Here is a 15,555-nt window from a genome sequence, read left to right on the forward strand (position 1 = left end):
AAGATTCAAATCCAGCTGGATCTCAGGGAGAGGCAGTCCATGTAGTCATCTTAACGAAGAGTACAAGAGAGGAGGGCTTTGATTTTGCCATCTTTGTGTGTTTTTTCTGGTTTTCCAATCTAATTGGCAGCTTTAGGCTTTCCTGGTGGTCTCCCATGCAAGCACAAAGAAGGTCGATCCTACTTAGCTTTTGGTGGTGAGACTTGGCTAATGTCTGCTCCCTGCCTCAACTACATTGGCTTCATACAACTAACATTCTGTAACCAAAGTAGGGAAATCATATTATGGCAGGGGTTGTTCAACCTTGGCAGCTGTAAGACTTGTGGTCTTTAACTCCCAGAATTCCCCAGCCATCGTTGGCTAGGGATTTCTGAGAGTTGAAGTCTGCAAGTCTTAAAAGTTGCCAAGGTTGGACACACCTATATTAATGGTTAGTGGGTGATATGACTCAGGCTGCTGATTGAATGATAACAATTCCATTTCTTGCATTTGAGCCATGGTGGCACAGTGGCTAGAGTGCAGTACTGCAAGCTACTTCTGCTGACTGCCGGCTGCGTGCAATTTGGCAGTTCTAATCTCACCAGGCTCAAGGTTGACTCAGCCATCCATCCTTTCGAGGTCAGTAAAATGAGGACCCAGATTGTTGGGGGCAATATGCTAACTCTGTAAACATCTTAGAGAGGGCTGTAAACCACTGTAAAGCGGTATATACCGGTAAGTCTAAGTGCTATTGCTATTGGGGTACATTGTTTTGATTTTTCTCAACTACCCCTTTTCAATTGCTGCAGTCACAGCAAAAACAAAACAGCGGCCTATTAGCTTTTCTAGTTTGTGGTACCTGAAACCTAGTAGCAACTGTGGGAGATATGCAATGTAACATTAGAAATGTCACCTGGTGCTTACATTTTTCTTCCTTTCCTTTTTATTTGAAGATTTGTAACTTGACAGATTCCTATAAATTAACAACAAAACCAGAATTGGTCCCTGTATTTTAAGTAGTAATCTTCAAACCATGGTAGGTCAGGAAAAAAAATTTATCGCAAAATCAAATTAAATCTTTTTCAGGATTCTTTCCATTCTCTTGTTTCACATCTGAATATTGATCTTGTAGATAGGAATCAGCAGAAAATGCCGTAATAGATGTCTTCAAAACAAGCACATCCAACTGTCAGTGCATGGGTCACATTGGCAAGTAATGCGGTTCCACAAAATATTTGTAAAAAAATAGAAAAAAGTAAATAGGTTTATCACACACACACACACACACACAAGATTTTTTTATTAGATTTTTTATTAGATTTTTACAACCCCTGGTAAGCCCCAATTATGGGAGGAAGCTAACTGCTTCCATCATCTGTCAATCGGCTCGTCACAAGAGTCCATCACGACAGAAACCCAATATTTTTACTGTTGCCTTTGTTATATTTGTGTGTGTGTGTTTTTTTATTTGTGCTGATAAATAAATATTAACTATATTGTATGTATTTACATGCATCCTAAGACAATTCCTCTTCACTCAATGCGGCCCAAACAAGACAAAAGGTTGGACACCCATGCTTTAAAATAGGGGACCCCAAGTCCTGGATTGTGAACTGATACTGGTCCATGGCCTGTTGGGAACTGGGCTGGGCAAGCAGTGGGTAAATACGTGAAGCTTCATTTGCGCTGGCACTGGAGCTAGGATGTGCACATGAAACCATCCACCCAACCCACCCACCACCATTGCTGCCAGTCCGAACTCAAAAAGGGTGGAAATTTGGGGCTCAATTGCGGTTGTAAGTTGAGGACTACCTGTATATATTGAAGTGGTCTAAGGCAGTGGTCTCCAACCTTGGCAATTTTAAGACTTGTGGACTTCAAGTCCCAGAGTTCCTCAGCCAGCGTTGAAGTCCACAGTTCTTAAAGTTGCCAAGGTTGGAGACCACTGGTCTAAGGTATCTCTCATTAAGAAAAGGTTTTATAGCCAAGAATATAGTTACTAGGAAAGAATTTAAAATGTCACCATCCTTGTGTGTGAAGGGTTTGCATGTTGAATACAGTGCGGTTTTGGTTGCGGTGCTTGAAAAATTACATCATAACTGGAGAACATGTGACCCAACCAACCAGAAAAATTGTGGGCTCAGATTTTTCCATCTATAATAAAAGATTTAGAACTCTTTAGCTTAGTTAGATAGAAGAAGAGAAATGATTGAAGTGCAAAAGATTAGGAAAAGATTTAACCTAGACTCATTTGTATAATTTATCTCTGGAGTTTATTATTGTGAATTGTGATGATGGCTACTCATAGAATATAGCTTGAAAAGAAGATTGGATACATTTCTTTAAGAGGGCACAGTAGCGGTAGTCCTCAACCTATGTTGACAATTGACCCCAATATTTCTGTTGTTAAGTAAGACATTTGTTAAGTCAGTTTTGCCCAATTTTACTACCTTTCTTGCTACAGTTGTTAAGCGAATCGCTGCAGTTGATAAGTTGGTAATACGATTGTTGAGTGAATCTGGCTTCTGCATTGATTTTGGAAAAGGGGATTACATGACCTTGGGAATGTCAGGGTTCCAACTAACAGACCCAACGCAATCAAAACTCTGAGGCCTAGGAGTTCCTCAAAGCACAGATTTATTTGGCATGTTATATTGGCACATCTGGTGAAAACCCAACTCTAAAGATCCACCCCCCTCCAAAAAAATCCCCATGTCCATCACATGGTCCAATCTCTCCCCAATACCTAGAACGTCCTTGGTTCTCAGTATAAATAATTTTATTTTGGCTACAAGTCCCCAGCTGTCTATATTCCCCCACCCCCACCCGCCTGTTCCCACAGCTCCAAGCAGCGTAGCTGTGGCAGTTGCTCCAGAAATGGCTTCAGGGTTGACAGGGACACAGCAACGGTTATGAGTATGAACCAGATGCCAAGCATCTGCATTTTGATCACATCCTAGGGATGCTGCAACGGTTGTAACTGGGAAGAATGGTCATGAGTCCCTTTCAGTGTCATCGTAACTTTGTACGGTCACTAAATAGCAATAGCACTTAAAGTTATATACCACTTCTTAGTGCTTTCCAGCCCTCTCTAAGCGGTTTACAGAGTCAGCATATTGTCCCCAACAATCTGGGTCCTCATTGTACCCACCTTGGAAGGATGGAAAGCCAAGTCCACTTTGAGTCTGGTGAGATTCGATCTGCCAAACTGCTGGCAGCCGGTGATCAGAAGAAGCATCCTGCAGTACTGCACTTTTGCCACTGCACCACTGTGGCTCAGTAAACTGTTGTTTATGAACTGTTGTAAGTTGAGGACTACCTATCTATCAGGGTATTGGTCTTCAAGTTTCAGGATTACCCCCTGGGCTGAGAATGTGTCTCTCTGCCAGTTGCAGAGCATCAAAAGGGAAATGTCTCCATCTGCTGTTTGCCTGGAGGCATCAGCTATCTAGCCTGAGGAAGAACAAGCTGGGCTGAGAGGTGTCTTGGCCTGATGGAGCTGAACGGTTTGTGTCATGCTTGGTGCTAGAGATGTAGACGTTTTTGCTCCCTAGGCAGAAGAAGGGAGAGCTGCCTCTAGGAAGCAAATAAACAGAAATGCGGGCAGTCTTCGACTTACAACAGTTGTTTTAGTGACTGTACAGTTACAGAAGTACTAAAAAAAAGTGACTTATGACTGTTGCAGCATCCCTAGGGTCACGTGATTTGCATTTGGATGCTTGACCGCTGACTCACATTAATGACGGTTGTAGTTTCCCAGGGTCAGGTGATTACCCTTTTGCGACCTTCCAACAAGCAAAGTCAATGGGGAAGCCAGATTCGCTTAACAGCCGTGTGACTCACTTAACAACTTCAGTGATTCCCTTAACAAATGTGGGCAAGAAAGGTCGTAAAATGGAGGCAAAACTCACATAACAAATGTCTCAATCAACATAAATTTTGGCTACCTGTAGTCTGAGCCATGCTGGGTTGGGGCAGAAATACATCTTAGTCCCGACTTTCTCTTCCGCAAATCAACGACAGCTGCACATGTCCCTCAGGCGATTGTGGAGACAGAAAATGTCATGCAGGCTTTTCTCTATCAACTTCTAGAGGCCACACTTCAGTGCCACTGCCTTTTTTCTTTCTGTCCATATGACATGAGATAAAATTCCCACAACGTTTATCTTATGCCCTAGGTCAGGAGGTGTCAAATTGAAAGCCCAGGGACCGGATCTGGCCCATGGGGTGCTTAAATTTGCCCTACGGGGCCACCCTGCAAACAGCGAAGGACTGGCTCACGCTGCTTCTGTCAGCGAACCCAGAGCTCGGGAGGGCTGTGTACAGTCGTCCCAAGCTCCTTTTGCTGGCAAAGGGTTGCAGGAGGCCATCGCAGCCAAAAACAGAGCTCGGTAGCCTGTTTTTGCTGGCAGAATGCTTGGGCTATAATAGGTGTCTCTGACACGGGTGACGTCGAGCTGGGCACACCCACCCTGGCTCCTCAAGATCAAACACAACCCTGATATGGCCCTCAATGAATTCGAGTTTCACAACCTAGGGCCTAGGTCTGGGATGGCGAACCTATGGCACGCATGCCATAGGTGGCATGCGGAGCCATTTGTCAAGGTAAACGATGCGTTGCCCTGTCAGCCGACTCCAGCCTTTTATAAAGCCATTTTTTGCCCTCCCCAGGCTCCAGAGGCATTCTCTGAAGCCTCCGTAGCACAAAACAAAACCGGTCCTATGGGCAAACCGGACGTTTGGAAACAGACTTCCGGTTCGCTTGTAAGGTCATTTTTTGCTCTCCGGAGCCTTCAGGGAAGCCTCCTGAAGGTCCCTGAAGTCTCCGGAGGGCCTCCAGGGAGTGGGGGAAGCTGTTTTCACCCTCCCCAAGCTCCTATAAAGCCCCTGGAGCTTGGGGAGGGTGAAAAAAGCATGCAAAAAATGGGGGGAGGAGCATCTGTCATGCACGCATGCGCACTGGGGCGGGTGTTGCGCATCACATGGGTGCGGCATGCCCGCACACAACCCCCCTGTGCTCCCCCCACTTATGGCATGTGAACCAAAAAGTTTGGCATCGCTGGCCTAGGTTGTCAAACCACATAATGGGATTGTATTTCCTATTACCCTTCTCATCTTTCCTATTACCTTTAGCATCTTATGACTATTTGTTCTTTGTATCTTATGACTTACGGTGTGTAGAGGTTATACGAAGGTTATGTACAGGCATGTGCAGCAAACTGCCATGATCTCAGTGATTGGTTACCTCAACATCTGTGACCTCACCTAATTAGTGGAGGCAGGTACTACCAGGAACTGTTGTGTTATGTGAAGATTCCAATCTGGCTGGGATGGTCTTCAAGATTGACAAGGATCCAGCCGCTTTAAACAATTACCGTCCAGTCTCCAACCTCCCCTTTGTGGGGAAGGTTGTTGAGAAGGTGGTAGCCTTTCAGCTCCGGCGGTCCTTGGAGGAAACCGATTATCTAGATCCCTTCCAGTCAGGATTTAGGCCAGGCTACAGCACGGAAACCGCTTTGGTCGCATTGATCGATGACCTCTGGAGAGCCAGGGATGGAGGTTATGCCTCCGTCCTTGTGCTCCTTGATCTCTCAGCGGCTTTCGATACCATCGACCATGGTATCCTTCTGCGACGACTGTGGGAGGTGGGGGTGGGAGGCACTGTCCTACAGTGGTTCTCCTCTTACCTCTCGGACAGGTCGCAGTTGGTGTTGGTCGGAGGGCAGAGGTCGACCCCTAGGCCCCTGAAGTATGGGGTACCGCAGGGATCAGTCCTGTCCCCCCTCCTATTTAATATCTACATGAAACCGCTCGGTGAGATCATTCGACGGCACGGGATAAAATACCATCAATATGCGGACAATACACAGCTGTATCTGTCCGCCCCGTGCCAACTCAGTGAAGCGGTTGACGTGATGTGCCAGGGCCTCGAGGCTGTTAGGGACTGGATGGGGGTTAACAAGCTTGTACTCAACCCAGATAAGACCGAGTGGCTGGTGTGCTTCCCTCCTACTAATTGGCCAAGTGTTCCATCTCTCAGGCTGGGGGGGTCAAACAGTACGCCCCTCAGACAGGGTCCGCAATTTGGGAGTCCTCCTGGACCCACAGCTGACTTTTGAACACCACGTGTCGGCTGTGACCAGGGGGGCATTTGCCCAGGTTCGCCTGGTGCACCAGTTGCGTCCCTACCTGAACCTGGAGGCCCTCACAATAGTCACTCGTGCCCTTGTGACCTCTAGACTGGACTACTGCAACGTGCTCTACATGGGGCAGCCCTTGAAGAGCATTCGGCGACTTCAGCTTGTCCAGAATGCAGCCGCACGAGCGATCGTGGGTGCGCCTCGGTTCACCCATGTAACACCTATCCTCCGCAAGCTGCACTGGCTGCCTATTGGTCTCCGGATACGCTTCAAGGCGCTAGTCGTCACTTATAAAGCCCTTCATGGTATTGGACCTGGGTACTTGAGAGACCGCCTGCTGCCAATTACCTCCACTAGACCGATTAGATCCCACAGATTAGGCCTCCTCCGAATTCCATCCGCCGGCCAGTGTCGACTGGCGACTACCCGGAGGACAGCCTTCTCTGTGGCTGCTCCGACCCTGTGGAACGAACTCCCCGTGGAGATTTGAACCCTCACCACCCTCCAGGCCTTCCGCAAAGCCCTTAAAACCTGGCTGTTCCGACAGGCCTGGGGCTAAAGAACTGCTGCCCCGTCTCGAATTGGTATGACTGTTGTGTTTTTAATCATGCATTGTTTTATGTTGTTTTAAATTTTTGTTTGTACCCCCCTTCCCTGGTTGAGTTGTAAGCCGCCCTGAGTCCCCTTCGGGGGGAAAGGGCGGCATATAAATAAAATAAAACTCAAACTCAAACAAGGGAAATAAAGAAGGAATGAACCAATAACGATGCTGTTGCTGTCTATGCTTTATTCTGCTTGTTAAAACTGTATAAAAATAATAAAGTCTGCGTAAGGCAGACAGACATTTTGGACACAACCTGCTGTGATGGATTTTTGAGACCTATAACGGTGATTGCTTTTATTTACCATGTTTTCCCGAAAATAAGGCCTACTTGGATAATAAGTCTAATTGGACTTTTGAGCGCATGTGCTAAAAATAGCCCTCCCCCGAAAATAAGCCCTTCCCGGAAATATTGCAACATAGCAGCAGCCATTAGATGACCACACTTGACACCTCCCTGAAAATAAGGCCAAGTGCTCATTTTGGGGGGGTCAAAAGACAATAAGACCCTGTCTTATTTTAGGAGAAACACGGTTTCTCATCTATCTATCACCGAGTCTTGTATTTTATGGTTTATAATTATTGTATTTTATGATTATGATAATGATTTATCTCTCTTTTATTTAAGTTTTTTTATTTTTTTACAAACATCAATGCCTGAACAGTGTGGCACATGGGTGTCTTATATTTTAGTACAAATAAAATAATATTCATATTTATTACAGTTGACAAGGTTATATAGTTCTGATAATAGTGTGCATATTTTGGTTGAATTATAATCTTTCATTATTTAGTTATTCAGTATTTCAATATGTTATTTTTATGCCAATCACCATATTCTGAGTGTCATTCCTTTTACTACAAATAAAATATTAGCAATCATTTGTTACATTTAACGGACATATCTAATAATAATACACATATTTATGTTAAATTATAAACGTCCATTATTTAATTGTTCAATATTTCAATGTTATCTTTATGCCAATCACCATATTTTTCAAACATGCTTAATACTACCATTGTTCAAGTTCTAATTTCCCCTCTTGTTATTACTTCATCTTATATAAAAATGTTTATTCCATTAATCCCCCCCTGTCTAGTTTCCATACCTATTCTAATTTTTAATTATGCGTCTATTATATTTACAAATATTCCCTTTCTATCTACATTTTAGTACAAATAAAATAATATTCATCATAGTTAATACGTTCTGGTAATAGTACACATATTTTGGTTGAATTATAATCTTTCATTATTTAATTATTAAATATTTCAATATTTTATTTTTATGCCAATCATACTTTAATAATAATGTTTTTTTTATTCTCACATTTAAGTCTCCAATAGCCAAGTATTTCCAGGATTTGGGGAATGTGTTATGCTTTCCTTTTGTCAGCAGGTGGCATTCTTAAGTCGAATTTCAATATTAGCCAGTTTTATCCAATGTTAATGGTAACAATCCAAAATATAAAGTTGATGTTAGTTTTTTTAAGTAAATAGTTCCAGCATTTTGAAATGCCTGTCCAAAACAATGCCTGTCCAATTTAAAGAATCAATTTTCTGTATTTTTAAAGATTTTGGTTCTTTTTCCTTCAATTTTAAAATTCTTCTCAAAATGTTAAATCGCTGCTTTTAAAAATAGCAGTGAGCCTCTCTTTTCCTGGATATTCTTTTGGGGATGAGTTTTAGATAAAAAGGATTCTTCTTACCCAGTTCCAGACATTGTTCACCGACTCTGCACCAGTACAATGCTTAGATGTTTCTCGGCTGTCCTAGCTTTGTGGCAGCCATCTTTAGGCTGCCTCTTCTTGCTGTGGCATAGAGGGAAAAAAGCTCGGGGTTCAGCAGGAGAGTTGTGATTCCTCCCATGACCTCTCTAGGCACCCCACCTTAGCTTCACCACCCCTACAGAGCAGATTTGGCTCCTCTTGGAGCCTACAAACAGGGAGAACTCAGCACAGGGAATGTGGAGACCTGTTCCCTGTGTCCGATATTGCTGCGATGTCAGCTGGAAGAGCCTGATAATGATTTATCTCTTGTTGCTTGTATGTACACATATGCACTGGAGAGAAATCCCTTGTGTGTCCAATCACACTGGGCCAATAAAGGGTTCTATTCTTTTCTAAGTCAATGGCCATCATGGATGGAGCACTGCTTACTACACTTCTTCCTTTGTGGTATTTTCTGCCAAATTCAATACTGCTCTGTTTACCATGCTGACTTTGTCTCTTTCTAACAGGCTATTGAGGAAGAAGGAGGACACCCTGATGAGATTCCAGTAGTGTCCGAAATAACCCCCAAGAAAGTGCCAAAAAGAAGCAGTAAAGGTATACAAGGAAATAGATAAAGGCGGAGGGTAAAATTGGTTAATAGATATCAAATTCCTGCTCTGCAAATGCTGAGTGATTGTTTTAAGACCTGGGTACACTGATGGCCTCATAACATTTGCTGCGCTCAGGGAAGTAACAGAAGGATTGAAAACTCTTTCTGTAGTTCAGTGTTTCTCAATCTTGACAACTTTCAGACATGCAGACTTCAATTCCCAAACTTTCCAGCCAATAAGGTTGAGAAACAATTATATAAGTTGTTGTAGTAACGGAAGTTGCAACAGTACTGAAAAACTGACTTACAATCAATACTTACGTTTACAGCCATCCCCATAATCAAAATAATGGCCCTTGGCAATCAGCATGTATATATGATGGTTACAGTGTCTTCCTAACCAGCTTTGACAGGGAAAGTCAGTGGGGGAAGCCATATTTATTTAACAACTATGGCAAAAAGGTCATAAAATTGGACATGATTCACTTAATATCCACTTTGCTTGACTGTTGAACGTCTAGTCCCAAATGTGGTTGTAAATTGAGGACTACCTGTATAAAACTTCATGGCATAGATCCAGGTTACTTAAGGGATAGATAGACAGAGTTAAATACTGATAGTCCTCAACCTATTACCCCAATTGAGCCCCAGATTAATGTTAAGTGAGACATTTGCCCTATTTTATGACTTTTCTTGCCACATTTGTTAGGTGAATCACTGCCATGTTAAATTAATAACATGGTTGTTAATGGATTTAGTTTCCCCATGGACCTTGCTTATCAAAAGGTCACAAAAGGTATATGCCTGACTCCTGGACACTGCAATTATCATAAATATTAGTTAGTTGTCAAGCTTCTGAATATAAATCATGTGGCCATGGGGGATGCGGTTGTAAGTGTGAAAAATGGTCATACGTCACTTTTTTTAGTGATGTAACTTTGAATGGTAACTAAATGAACTATTGTAAGTTGAGGACTACTTGTAGATAGAAATAGATGGATGGGTGTGTGTGTGGTGCAGTGGCCTAGAGGTGGAGCTCTTGCCTCACAATCAGGAAGCTGTGAGTTCGATCCTAGGTAGAGACAGATATTTCTCTCGCTGAACAAAACTCTGCATTGGCAACAGGCAGGGCATCTGGCCAGTAAACAGCTTCGTTTCATTGCCCAGACTCTACCCCGCAAGGGATTATGGAGTCATAAATAGATGATGAGAGATAAATAGATGTGGAGATAAATGTGGAGATAGAGATAGAACGGTAGGCAGATCGGATAGATATGTGTGTGTTTTTGCGCTTGCTCAAGGATTCTGTTCTTTTTAGGGCGGAGGCTCGAGGAAGAAGGAGTAGAGGACAATGGCCTTGAAGACGAATCTGGAGATGGGCAGGTATTGCGAACGAACGTACGGAATGATGCTCCGTAAGACTTCTACGCCGGAACCCCAGCAACTATTATATATGTGGCTTTTTTTTTCTTTTTGCAGGAGGATATTGAAGCAAGTTTGGATAACTTGCAGGATATTGACATGATGGATATTAGTGTGTTAGATGAAGCGGTCATAGATAACAGCAGTGGTGTAGACTGCCGAGAGGATAGCAGTGCTGATAGTAGACTTGACTCCCTCTTTGACAGTAAGGAGAGTGCTGATGCAGAAAGGCGAGGACTTCCAGAGCAGCTGACAGGAGGTGCTCTGGCTAACATGGAGGCAGCAGCCCTATCCTTATCAGACATGCCAGAAGAATCCAGAGAAATACCAGTAGCCATGGTATGCACCTTCTTCGGGGGCAGATATATTCGCCATCCTTATGAACGTTTCATTTTTTATTTTATTTTTTTCGTTTTCTTCTTCCCCCTGAAAGGACGTAAATGATCCAGAATCGAAAAAATAAATTTCCTCTTATCCCCTCCACCTTTACGTCTGTGTGTGTGTGTGTGTGTGTGTGTGTGTGAGAGAGAGAGAGAGAGAGAGAGAATGAATGAATGTATGAATGAATGAGAATCCATAGCCATGATATTCTTGTTTGCATCTTCTAGTTTTTCAGTGCATGCTTTGTTTAGGAATCCCAGAAAGTTTTATTAATGAAATGCTGTGTGCGTCCGTGTGTGCTCCTCCCTCCCCGGTGTGTGTTTCCATTCACTCATTTTCATGTGTGTAAAAAGTGGTGGATATAGGGAGGCTTAGGTCACTGGTGTGACTTGTGAGTGAGTGGAAGGGAAATCTTGGTCTCGCAACCATATTAGTTGTGTTTTCAAAAACTAAGAAATGGCTTGGAATAATGGCGAATGTTTTAGTTTCTTTGTAGTCTCCCTAATCCCTTTAGGTCAAAAGAATATGTGAGTGAAAATTCAGTTACTAAACATGTTTTTTTGCAAATGATTTGTGAACAGATTCTAAAGTATAGGTAGTCTTTGACTTACAACGGTACGTTTAGTGACCGTTCAAAGTTACAACGGCGTTGAAAAAAGTGACTTAGGACCATTTTTCACAGTTACAACCTTTACAACATCCCCAGTGATCAAAATTCAGACACTTGGCAACTGGTTCATACTTATGACCGTTACAACGTCCCGAGGTCACATAATCACCTTTTGCGACCTTCTGACAAGCAAAGTCAATGGGGAAGCCAGGTTCACTTAGCAACTAGGTTACTAACTTTATCAACTGCAGTGATTCACTTAACAACTGTGACAAGAAAGGTCATAAAATGGGGCAAAACTCATTTAACAAATTTCTCACTTAACAACCATAAATTTTGGGCTCGATTGTGGTTGTAAGTCAAGGACTCCCTGTATGTTTGTTTTGCAGGTAGTCCTCAATTTACCACCATACTTGAGAGCAGGATTTCAGTTGTTAAGTGACTGGTGCCCAATTTTACGACCCTTTTGCCTTGGTTGTTAAGTGAATCATGCCGACATTAAGCAAATCTGGCCTTCCTCACGGACTTTATTTTTTGGAAGATGTCTGCGAAGGTCACAAAGGGTGATCACATGATTCCACCATCAAATATACCTGCCAATTGCCAAGTATCCGAATTTTAATCGTGTGAGTATGCCGTGACCATTACATGTGGGAATCAGTTGTAAATCATGGTTTTTGGTATCATAACTTTGGTTCGCTAAACGAATGGTTGTAAATTAAGGACTACCTGCAATTGGGGTATTCAATTCTGTGATTGTAGTCTTTTAACTAGATTTAAATTGTGGGGCAGGGAAGGATCAAGAGGTAGCCTGAACTGTTGAATGCAGATTTGTGTCATGAGTTGGGTAGAATGGATTTCAAATTCCTCTTTGCAAACCTCCATCCCTGCCAATGAAAAGAATGATTTAGGGTTTGACTTTGGTGTGAATCTAGCCAATAGTTTATTCGGCGCACAAAAAGGATTGGAGCAAATCACGGTTTAGCATAGCATCCAAATTTTATTTTGATGAAAAACCCACTTTGGGCTGATTTCCGAAGCTGTGGATTTTAAACCTGACTTCTGGAGAATTCGGGAATTGGAAGCTTTATGAGGACTATTGTGCATTTGGGATAATTTATGAGAATCTCTCCCCCCCTCCCCCCCAAGCTTTCTTTTGATCCTATGATCAAGGACTCACTTGTGACAAAGCAGGGCATCTCACGAAGAAGACTTAAGTCCCGTCTCAGTTAAAACAAGCTTAGCCTTCTCCCTTTTCTAAAAGCCACAGCCATCCCCGGACCTAAAGAAAAAACCCCAAAGCCTCAAATCTTCCCTGGCTCTCCTCTATCTTAGTTTCCTGTGTTCAGTGTTTGTCAACCTTGGTGGCTTTAGGATGTGGGCACTTCAACTCCCAGAATTCCCCAGCCAGCCATGCTTTGGGAGTTGAAGTCCACACAACCTTAAAGTCTTCAGTGTTGAGAAGCTGGCCTTAATGAGAAAGCTTGAAAATGCACCAAAAGGGCTAACAGATAATGCCCCACTTCCCCTTTCTTCCTTCAGCTCCTTTTCAGGCAGTCCTCAACTTACAAGCACAATTGTGCCCCCAATTTATGTTGCTAAGGGAGATAATTTGCTAAAGGAGTTTTTGGCCCATTTTGGCGACTTTTCTCGCCAGAGTGGTGAAGCGAATCGCCGCAGGGGTTGAGTCAGGTCACGCGGTTGTTAAGTGAATCTGGCTTCCCCTTTGACTTTGCTGGTCAGAAGGTCTCAAAAGGGGACCACGTGACTCTGGGACACTGCCACGAGTCATAAATATGAGTCAGTGGCTAATCTTCTTGCCTTTGATTACGTGACCTTAGGGAATGCTGCCACACAACGGTCCCAAGCCCCATTTTTCAGCGCCGTTGTACCTGCGAATGAACGGCTGTAAATCGAGGAGTACCAAGATGCAATCTTGTCCCCTGGGCGAACATAGTAGAATAAGGGCCCATTTCATGGAGAAGACTTTCAGGGATGGCTGGGCCATCAAACAGGCTTGTATGCCACCAGAGCGGTAACGATTGCCTTCCCTGAGGGCCTATTGCAAGTTAATAAACCTCTCTTACGGTGGATACAAAGGCCTGCAATGAGGCTCGTGGCGTCTCCTTTTCCGACTCGGCTTCCCGCCTTCCTGACCCAGGTTAGCGAGCAGAAGGCAAATAGAAATTTGCCTAAGATGTGCCTGTTGAGGATCCAAAATCCAGTATAGATAGTCCTCGACAATGGAGCCCCAAACTTTGTGTTGCTCAGCGGAACATTGGTGACATGGGTTTTGCCCCAGTTGTTCGGTGAATCGCTGCAGTTGTGAAGTTAGTAACACGGTTGTTAAGTGAACCTGGCTTCCCCTCTTGGCTTTGCTTGTTAAGAAGGTCGCAGATGCTGGTTGTCATCCCTAATTAGGGATGACAACCCCCCCCCCCAACGCACTGCAACCATCATTATCAATCTGTTTGCCAAGCGTCGGAATGTCGATCACATGATCACGGGGCTGCTGCAAAGGCCTTAACTATGAAAAAGTCACCTTTTTCAGTGCCATTGTAACTTTGAACAGTCATTAGGCAAACTGTTGCAAGTTGAGGACCGCCTGTATAGCTCTAATATTTGGATTTGAATATATGGACGTGTATTCCTGTGGCGGTGTTTGGCTTATCGTTTCCAGATCAGATTCTCCATGCTTGTTTCTGGTGTGCTTGGAGGCGCAAGTCTCTGAATTTGGCATGCTTTCAGTGCGTGTTGCCTTGTTGCTTTCGGCTTGTATTATGTGCAATCTAGGGGTGAAATGGTACCGGTTCTGACCAGTTCTCTAGAACTGGTAGCAAAAAAAAGCTTTAAAATGTGGGGGGGGGGGGAATGATTCCGACGATCACACGGATCAGCTGTGAGCCATGCAATTGTTGGAACCAATTTCCCCCCCACTTTTTAAAGCATTATTTTCCTCCCGGTTTGGGCAAATAGGTAGCAATAGCAATAGCAGTAGACTTATATACCGCTTCATAGGGCTTTCAGCCCTCTCTAAGCGGTTTACAGAGAGTCAGCATATTGCCCCCAACAATCTGGGTCCTCATTTTACCCACCTCGGAAGGATGGAAGGCTGAGTCAACCCTGAGCCGGTGAGATTTGAACCGCTGAACTGCTGATCTAGCAGTAGCCTGCAGTGCTGCATTTAACCACTGCGCCACCTTGGCTCTTGGTAGGGGAAAAAATGCTTTAAAAAGTGAGGAAAATTGGCCATGCCCACCCGGTCACATGACCCCCCCCCAAGCCACGCTCACAGAACCGGTGGCAAAATTTTGTTAGATTTCACCACTGGTGCCATCCAACCTGTATAAAAATGATAAGAGAGCCTGTTCCCAGCCTCACGTTCCCCAAGGATGGTGGATCTGTTAAGTTCCAGCAATTGTGGTTGGCTTGGCCTGGGATCCCTGCTTCCTAGACCATTTGAAACCTGGTAGGAATTCAGAAGGAAAACGACAGCATCAACCACTGAAGCATCCCCATCGAAAGACATTTCTCATTTTGTCCTATCACATTTTATTTCTTCCGCTCCATTTATTTTTCATATTTGTTTATTATTTGAGAAAGCGAGTAGATTTGTGTGGCTAACAACCATGTTTTGGGGGGATAATGGATCGAGGAGAGAGCGACCCGATTTCCTGGCCTGACTTTAGTGAAGGAATGATAGCTTTTCAGGAAATGTGATGAATTTTTATTTATTTTTAAATCTCTTTTAGGGAAAGGCTGAAGAGGCCAGTAGCATCATAGATCTAACATCCGATGATTTGGCAACCCTGAAGGTATGATTATGAGGTTAATAATATAAGCAAAGAGGTTTAACGCTCTTTTTCAGTTCTCTGTTCTTTGCACGGGGCGGAAAATCCTGCTCTTTATTTTATTTTTTTGTTAAACAAGAAAGTGTTACGTTCTGATCCAGGTTATGCTCACACCATGGTTTGTGCAAGCTTCCATCAGATTTAGATGCTTCACCCTCTTCTATTCCTGGCATGAATGGGGCTATAGAAATATTTGGGAGTTTTGCAACAATATTATGAGCTTGGAGTCTTTTTTTTTTTTTCCCC

At 43.5% G+C, this 15,555-nt stretch overlaps 1 protein-coding gene across 3 annotated transcripts in view; it reads left to right on the forward strand.

Annotated features, from left to right (window-relative positions):
* LOC116515627 (scaffold attachment factor B1-like) overlaps positions 1 to 15,555 on the forward strand; it is a 52,200-nt gene that overhangs the window by 2,144 nt on the left and 34,501 nt on the right. For 2 of the 3 annotated variants that reach the window (XM_032227874.1, XM_032227787.1), the window contains exons 2-5: positions 8,963 to 9,050; positions 10,364 to 10,428; positions 10,525 to 10,806; positions 15,211 to 15,273. In XM_032227874.1, the coding sequence (XP_032083765.1) occupies positions 8,963 to 9,050; positions 10,364 to 10,428; positions 10,525 to 10,806; positions 15,211 to 15,273 (498 nt within the window). The remainder of the gene's footprint in view (positions 1 to 8,962; positions 9,051 to 10,363; positions 10,429 to 10,524; positions 10,807 to 15,210; positions 15,274 to 15,555) is intronic. The other variant, XM_032227958.1, reaches the window with a different exon arrangement.

The sequence above is a fragment of the Thamnophis elegans genome, chromosome 1, assembly GCF_009769535.1.
Source record: "Thamnophis elegans isolate rThaEle1 chromosome 1, rThaEle1.pri, whole genome shotgun sequence".
NCBI lineage: Eukaryota > Metazoa > Chordata > Lepidosauria > Squamata > Colubridae > Thamnophis > Thamnophis elegans.